This window comes from Salvelinus sp. IW2-2015, linkage group LG13 (genome assembly GCF_002910315.2).
Source record: "Salvelinus sp. IW2-2015 linkage group LG13, ASM291031v2, whole genome shotgun sequence".
Taxonomy (NCBI): Eukaryota; Metazoa; Chordata; class Actinopteri; order Salmoniformes; family Salmonidae; genus Salvelinus; species Salvelinus sp. IW2-2015.
The window spans coordinates 23,909,492-23,918,458 of NC_036853.1; the positions used below are offsets into that span (position 1 = coordinate 23,909,492).

Below are 8,967 nucleotides of genomic sequence, written 5' to 3' on the forward strand. Positions count from 1 at the left end.
TAAACAACCGCTCTCGTGGTGCCCCAAATTCCTAATGAGTTCATTGTTACATGAATAATTTAATCGGGTAACAATTAAACATGGTTATTTGATTCGATAAATAACAGTCATCAGATTAATGAAAGCAAAGTCACAAAACTGTGTACCCTAAGACTGTGTATCCTAAAAAATGGGCAAACCAAACATGACACTGAGTCAATTATGGAAAATAGCTTCAGTCTGAGGTGACCACTTTTATGATCTTGGAGATGGAAAGGTGAATGGAAGGCTGAGTGATGCTTGTGTAACAGCCACTCTGTGAAAATTATAAATACCCAGTAGACTATGGACCTCATTGTAATCTATAGTGTTTGGCTGCTTGACTAGGAGAAGAAGGAGGGAGTTCACACAGAGGAACGCATCTAACAGATATTTAACTAAATAAACTGTGTGCCAGAATTTGGCACATTACTAGACCATATTGCAAAATACTATTGTCTGACTTAATATTCATCACTGTGTTCCTCATCAAGGGTACCTCCTCGATTCAGAGAAGGAACAGAATGCACACGCTGGTACAGAGTTGAGAGGAGGGGATGAATAGATGAATTGCAGAGAACATGAAAGTGGAGGCTCAATCAGAGTGTTACTTGATCTTAGAGAGGAGTGGCCAAGTCAAAGCTTTGCTGAGGTCACAGCAGTCCAGGCTCCTGCCGCTCTTCATCTAACACTGAGCCAGGGGATTGAGATAGGGTTATCTAAAAGGTTCAAGTTAATATAGGAATTTGTATTAATTATTTTTTATTAAATCATTTTTATTATTAAATACAAAGGTTATTGATTTGACTGTTGTAGAAGGTTCTTGCGTCTCAGATTTTATAAGTAGGCGTGTATGGAACATACTGTATCTGTGACAAACAAGCATTGGGTAGGACGTCATAAATACATATTTGAGGATATTTTTGTATCTGATGATGAGTTGATTGACCTAAAAGAGATATAACGTATGAGTTGGTCTCTCTGGGTATCTCTGTGATCCACAGAGGATAAATCATCTAAACCCCATGGAGACCAAGGTCAGGGGATAGCACAGTTTTCCCTTTTCGCTAGGGACACGCAACAAGACATTTCCCACGCTTCGAGTGTAACATGCAGTTGCCTCTCTCTTTTTCTCCCTTCCTAGTTGAGGTTAGATGTTGTAACCAAATTAAATCTACATTAAACCTCAGCAGTTTTTAATTGGCCTTTCTCTAACAGACAGGCTGTACTGAGAGTGAGCATCTATCCTATACGTACTCAATTGACAGTTCAACCAAGGCTACAGAGGATGAGGACAACTGCAGTTTTGTCTGAAAACAAGGCTTATTCATTTACTGGCTCTCAAGCTGAAGTAGTCCTGTTTTTTCTTACTACCTGGTACTGTAATTCTCAAGGAACCACATATACTTGTAAGTAACAATGTTACCTGTTCCTTCAGGACAATGGAATTAAATAAACACATACAAATTTGACGATAGTGAAATGCGTTTATTTAATTACATTGTCCTCCAAGTGTTGAATCTTCCCTCTACTTCGGTGTGAAATGGACAATGGACACTTCGAGGAGAAGGGGAGACAAAGAATTGGGTTAAGAAGGCTTCTGTTTTATTTAAAAGACTAGCATGCCCACTGGTGGTTCCCTCACATAACTACCCCTTAAGTCTGCACACCCAGTACAGTAGCTTGCGAAGGTATTCACCCCCATTGGCATTTTTCCTATTTTGTTGCCTTACAACCTGGAATTAAGATGTATTTTTTAGGGGTTTGTATCATTTCATTTACACAAAATGCCTACCACTTTGAAGATCAAAATATTTTTCATTGTGAAACAAACAAGAAATAAGACAAAAAAAAGAACTTGAGCGTGCATAACTATTCACCCCCCAAAGTAAATACTTTGTAGAGTCACCTTTTGCAGCATTTACAGCTGCAAGTCTCTTGGGGTATGTCTCTATAAGCTTGGCACATCTAGCCACTGGGATTTTTTGCCAATTCTTCAAGGCAAAACAGCTCCAGCTCCTTCAAGTTGGATGGGTTCCGCTGGTGTACAGCAATCTTTAAGTCATATCACAAATTCTCAATTGGATTGAGATCTGGGCTTTGACTAGGCCATTCCAATACATTTAAATGTTTCCCGTTAAACCACTCGAGTGTTGCTTTAGCAGTATGATTAGGGTCATTGTCCTGCTTGAAGGTGAACCTCTGTCCCAGTCTCAAATCTCTGGGAGACTGAAACAGGTTTCCATCAAGAATGTCCCTGTATTTAGCGCCATCCATCATTCCTTCAATTCTGACCAGTTTCCCAGTCCCTGCCAATGAAAAACATTCTCACAGCATGATGCTGCCACCACCATGCTTCACTGTGGGGATGGTGTTTTCAGGGTGATGAGAGGTGTTGGGTTTGCGCCAGACATAGCATTTCCCTTGATGGCCAAAAAGCGCAATTTTAGTCTCATCTGACCAGAGCACATTCTTCCATGTGTGTTGGGGAGTCTCCCACATGCAATTTGGCGAACACCAAACATGTTTGCTTATTTTTTTCTTTAAGCAATGGATTTTGTCTGGCCACTCTTCCGTAAAGCCCAGCTTTGTGGAGTGTACAGTATAAAGTGGTCCTATGGACAGATACTCCCATCTCCGCTGTGGAGCTTTGCTGCTCCGTCAGGGTTATCTTTGGTCTCTTTTTTGCCTCTCTGATTAATGCCCTACTTGCCTGGTCTGTGAGTTTTGGTCAGCGGCCCTCTCTTGGCAGGTTTGTTGTGATGCCATATTCTTTCACTTTTTTATTAATGGATTTAATGGTGCTCCGTGGAATGTTCAAAGTTTCTGATATTTTTTTAGAACCTAACCGTAATCTGTACTTCTCCACAACTTTTTCTCTGACCTGTTTGGAGAGCTCCTTGGTGTTCATGGTGCCGCTTGCTTGGTGGTGCCCCTTGCTTAGTGGTGTTGCAGACTCTGGGGGCTTTCAGAACAGGTGTATATATACTGAAATCATGTGACAGATCATGTGACACTTAGATTGCACACTGGTGGACTTTATTTAACTAATTATGTGACGTCTGAAGGTAATTGGTTGCACCAGATCTTATTTAAGGGCTTCATAGCAAAGGGGGTGAATACATATGCACGCACCACTTTCCCGTTGTAATTTTTTTTAAATTTTGCTAATTTCATACCAATTTGGACTATTTTGTGTATGTCCTTTATATGAAATACAAATAAGAATCAATTTAAATTACAGGTTGTAATGCAACAAAATAGAAAAAATGCCAAAGGGATGAATTCTTTTGCAAGGCACTGTACATCTCTAGGTGGAAGGTTGGCGACTCCTGCCCTTGAGTCTGTGATAGGATATGCTGTATCAGTTAATCCCCAAATGGTGGCAGTACTCTCCTGTAAATGTTCTCCCAGTGGTCAGCCTTATGCAGTTTCTAGGAGGTTATATAGCTTAGCTACTGACGTGTTAGCAATAAGAGGTTTGGCATTGAGAAATCACATGTACAAAAGTGGAGGCTGGTGGGAGAAGCTATAGAACGGGCTCATTGTAATGGCTAGAATGGAATAAATGGAATGGAGTCAAACATGTGGTTTCCATATGTTTGATGTGTTTGATACCGTTTGATTTAATCCTTTCCAGCCATGACAATGAGCCCGTCCTCCTATTGCTTATCCCACCAGCCTCCACTGATGTACAGAAGGTAGCCTATGATGTATATCAACTTGAAGTATATTTTTCTCAATACATTTGTTGTTACACAATGAAGCTATAGAGAATTACAATGGTGCAAGGTAAAATGTATTTGAACCACAGACTGTAAATATCTATAAACTTGATGAATTGTACCTTTCTCTTCTTGTTTATACAATTTAGATTTTTATAAAGACAGCAGGGGATGAATTCCAGAGTAATTTAGCATTTTTCTTTCATGAAATTACTGAGAGAAGTTCAGGCAGTAGTGTCAGGAAGTTGATGACGCAGAGGTCTGCATCACTCTCTCTCCACTATCATGCAGATGATTTACCATGCAGACAGAGGAAGTGGGCTTGCGTAACAGTCCACCTCCTCCACAGATTACTGTATGAGATGGTAGACAGGATGAGGTAATAGGGTAGAGAAAGAAAAGCGGTGTCTCAGGGTTGTTAGAGAAAAATATCATAATCATGTTGTATTCTCTCCAAACACATAATAGCATTACAAGGTATTTAAATGGTGTAATATGATTGGAAATGTCCACCGACATATTAATTTCAGTATCAGAGTCAAGACATTTAGCAAGTGTATATGTTATACCTCTCTTTTGCTGAGCTAAATGTGGACCACAGTTGCTTGGTGATTCAGCTATCCAAAACCAGGGCAAACTATCTCACCTGGAATTTGCTACTCCAGTATACTATTTCCAACATGGTTTGAGTACCTAATTGACTGGGGACACTCCACATTCCTCCCTCACCACCTGTTAGCACTCTACAAACTAGTACATTTCATCTGGGTCCGGATGAGCTCTGTCATATGCTCTAATACTAACACATCTGCATACTTAAGGGCCAGATACAAAGTAAGCTATCTCACTACAGATCGACATTTTGGAACCTTTGCACAGGTGCAAAATCCTCTTAGGTCTCTTCTCAACCCAGTTTTCAAGCTTCATTTTATATTTGCCTTCAAGGTCAAATAACCGTTATCTCTGGTTTGTAAGCTTGCTTTCCCAGTCAGAACATTGCCTGGTACTCCACTAAAGAAAGAAGAAGAAGAGGCTTCATCAAAATTCAGAGTCTCAACTGCACTGAACAGGTCTCGGCAAACAGCATATGCTTACAAAACCAGCTTTATCGACACTCATCGGCTGAGATGAATGGGCATTTTGTTCCCAAGAAGATAAAAATTCAGCAGCTCTGAGTTCCACCTGCACTAGATCCACTCCTCACTGATAACATTTAAATAACAAAACTGGTATCACTGACTAGGACACTTATCATTAAGATATTGGCTGAATAAAAGAAAACTTCAAATTTCCATGGTCAAAATCAGATAACTATCCTTATCACATTAGTAGTAGGTACTTTGCAATACTGTGTAGGCTACCAACATAGTCATTACATTGCACTTACTTGTACCAAGTAATTGAGCGATTCCATGCCAGCAAATACCAAAAATATGTTTTTGTATCTCAGATTGTCTGGCAGTTCTCACATAGAAACTTAATTGGGACGTATGTTTGAAATGCTTTTTACATTTGTAACACAAACCATTTTTGAGAAAATCATGATGATAGTGGCCATTTTAGACCATTTTTTAGACTTATACATGCCCCCCTCCATGAACCAGACAACACCTTGTTGTCATTGTACTCCTAATAGGCGTATCACTACATTATGAAATACAATTTGACACATTAATTCATTCAACATTAAAACTATTAATATCTCAAAAGTACCCTTTTTCATTTTGTTAATTTTTATACAAGTACATACAATTTCCAGAGTGAGCTCTCTGCTACTTTTAAAATGATGATACATTTTATGAGCACTACCAACACAGTCAATTTGAAAATGGATTCAAAGGGAACTCCCTCTGCTGGTGATTTGCTGAATATTCAATTTCTCTAGGAGGGCTGTGATTGGCTAAGGACCTATAATGTAAATTTATATGTATAACATCGATAATTGATTGAAAAGTGCAAACTCTGGCAGTTTGATGTGCTTTAAGAGTATATTGTTCCAAACAATATGTCTAAAAATAAGCAAAATCAAAAAGGGTACTTTTGAGATATTAATAATTCTATTTTTTAATGTTGAATGTTTATCCATAATGTAGCAATACTCCATATTTTAGAGCACACTATAAGGAGTATAATGACACTAAGATGTTGTCTGCACCATGTATGGTTCACCGGTGATAGGGTCTTACAGGAGGCATGAATAGCTCTAAAAAGGACCTAACATGGCCACTTTCATCATGATTTTCTTTTGTGATCCATGTAATAAGCATGTTAAACATCGTTCCTCTCAATTAAGTTTTATATGAGAATTGCTATAACAATCTAAACAAGTACCCACATTATTTTCGGGCTATGCTGACATGTAATAGTGATAATACTGTGGCCTCAACATTAACTAAGTCATAAAAACGGTTTTACATTATCTCAGCAGGAGTATTAAACCACTGTGGATATGTTAGATGGCTGGTGTGGTTGTAGCAGCCCTGTCACAACGCTAGCTTGATTTATGTCCTTTATTGTCAAAGATCGATGACTTGTCCAAACAAATATAACTAACAAGGCTTTATGACTCTCTATTACGTAGATGCTCTCACACTATCTCCCTTTTATTTCCTGTTTCCAAGAACTAACTTCCATTTCAAACCATGTGAAACGAAAGCTCACATAGTCAACACAATGCACATACAATGCACAATGGGACAAAAGCATTTGGCCAAAGCAAGATGCTTTGTAATACAGGTCAAGCAGTTGCCTTGGTGACCCAATCAGTGTATGGCGTGACACCTGCTAGTTCATCTCACTGCAGAGTGGGCTTAATAAAAATAATCACAGGCTCATAGTAATCATAGTAATGATAGAGTATGAGCAAACATGTTCTATCATCATCCGGAGAGAGGAAGTAGTGTAATTAAATGAAGTCGGATATCCTATCGCATTGAGATGGATGCTGCCTAGCTTCCTAAGGATCTGTTTAGTATCCAAGGATAAAAAGTTTAAAATAAATGGATAATTCTGTATATTTTTCATATGAATTATGCAGTGAGGATGTTAGTATTTTTTTTAAACAGTGTTGTACTACACTGTCAAAATCATATATCTCGACTTCCGAATCAATATTGGGTGTCTGCAAATCTTCTCAAACTTTGACCGTCACTGACTCATATTAACCATTTGCGTATGGAAGTGATATAATCAAAAGTAAGACAAAGACACAGTTTCAATATTCAAATGTTAGTTTTTTATTCAAATAACTTAGCATATTCTTTCTGTCATGTAAAAACAACAACAGTATCAGACAACAGTAGAAATCAGACAACAGTAGAAATATATTGCACAGTTTTTTCTTCCTCTCTTTGTCTTGTTAAATACATMATTTAACACATAGAGACAACAGAACAGAGTAGAAACAAATAATAGTGTAAATACTAATTTGCATGTAGAAAACATGCAGGGTTCAGGAGTAACTGATTACATGCAATCAATTACATGTAATCTGATTACAAAAAAAAAAACTGCAACTGTAATCAGTTACAGTACGTTACCAGCAAAAATATTATAATCAGATTACAGGTACTTTGTAAGAACTCGATGATTACTTCACAGATTACTTCTAAATTCAGCAAGGATGTTTGAGGAAAAATACATTTACACCTTTCTGTTTTCTCAATGACAATCAATTCAGCATTGAAAAAAGGCTCAAGTTTAATTGTTCCACCTTAGTGAGTCTGACCACAAGGCAGAGACCACTGTGATGACACACCAAACGCGTTTGATGGATCCTTTTTGTTTTCTTCTAAAGCCTCTTAAGGGGAAAGTCATCTAAATGTAATCCAAAAGTTACTTTACTGATTACAATTTTGGACAAGTAACTGTAATGGATTACATTTACAAAGTAACATACCCAACCTTGAATACATGTCTAGTTACGAACACAGTTAGACATTGATGCAATAGAATGAGACACTATATCAGTGTACCTTTGATTGTTAAAGTCCAACTCATTGTCAATGCATCCTTTGCACACTTCCTTCAGCCCACTCTGTATCTCCGTACATTCACTTATGATAGTCCACATCATGTGGTGATATTGCCATCTCGGTTCTTGTCCCAGCTTCTGTCCATATGGGGTATCACCCCGTCTGTCTTTTCTCTTTCTCTTTCCCTCCTTCAGAGCTCTATGGTGATTGACAGTCTTCATCTTTCAAAATAGCTGGCATCAGAATTTCCCCATCTCTTGTCCGTTCATGACGAGACATCTGTCCATTTCCATCTGTAGATATTCCCATCTTAAGGCTTCACGCCTGGCCAACGTTCAACGGCGATAAGTTCCTTTTCTGTTCAAACTTTAGATGACCACACTAGGTCCACTGCTACTAGTTCACGCCTTCTTGGAGGTGGATGTGCACTTGGCACAGAGCTGGCTGATCAGGTCTTTGTAAGCCGGGGAACGGAGGAAGCGAGGGTAGCAGTCCTTTGCCATGAGAAGATAGATCCTGTGCTGGGCCATGTCGAAACAGGAAGTAGATGGATCTTTCAGGTTGGCCCTGGTGATGTCACGAGTCTCGTGGTCAATGTTCACCTGGAGATAGAGAATGGAGAGAGAGAGGTTAGTCAGCTGCTGCAGTCTGAATGAAGATGTGTTATTTCTTATTTATCGTTGTAATAAAGTTGTAATTTATAGTTGTKATAAAGATAATTGAAATTGGGATGCCAAAGAAATGTCATTGGTGAGGGAGAATAAAGCAAGCTTTTGAGGGACGCATACCTCTCGGGGTGCGTCGGTGCAGATGAACTCATCATAGATTCTCTGGGCTTTGGCGGCCAGCTTGGCAGCAGACTTAGTGCTCCTGAAGTCCTCACAGGCAAAGTAGAACGCAATGTTTTCCTCACTGAACTCTGACACCAGGAAATCTGTGAAGGCTATCAGTCCATCTGATGAAGAGAGAGCGAAAGTGAGAGAGAGATTAATATTGGTACAGTTCAATAACAAGGAAGCTATGTAGTACAGTTACAGTTCAATAACAAGGAAGCTATGTAGTAGGCTATCCTAGCATCTGTGTCCTTGCATRACCTACTGTGTGGGTATGTGTGTGTACATTAGTGTGTGTGTACATGTGTGTGTCTCTACATGTGTGTACAAGTGTATGCATTTGTCTGTATCTTGTGGAATAACCCCCAGCACTGTGCCAGCATGTGTATTCTACAGCAGCGGCTGTGTGATGTTGTG

At 39.0% G+C, this 8,967-nt stretch overlaps 1 protein-coding gene across 1 annotated transcript in view; it reads right to left on the minus strand.

The window, feature by feature from the left end:
* Positions 1 to 7,001: 7,001 nt before the first annotated feature.
* The window catches only part of LOC111971912 (regulator of G-protein signaling 5-like), a 2,712-nt gene continuing 746 nt past the window's right edge, over positions 7,002 to 8,967 (minus strand). The window contains exons 3-4 of the mRNA XM_023998695.2: positions 8,506 to 8,672; positions 7,002 to 8,319 (exon numbers count right to left, since the gene is read on the minus strand). Coding sequence (XP_023854463.1) covers positions 8,119 to 8,319; positions 8,506 to 8,672 — 368 coding nt within the window. The 3' untranslated portion in view covers positions 7,002 to 8,118. The remainder of the gene's footprint in view (positions 8,320 to 8,505; positions 8,673 to 8,967) is intronic.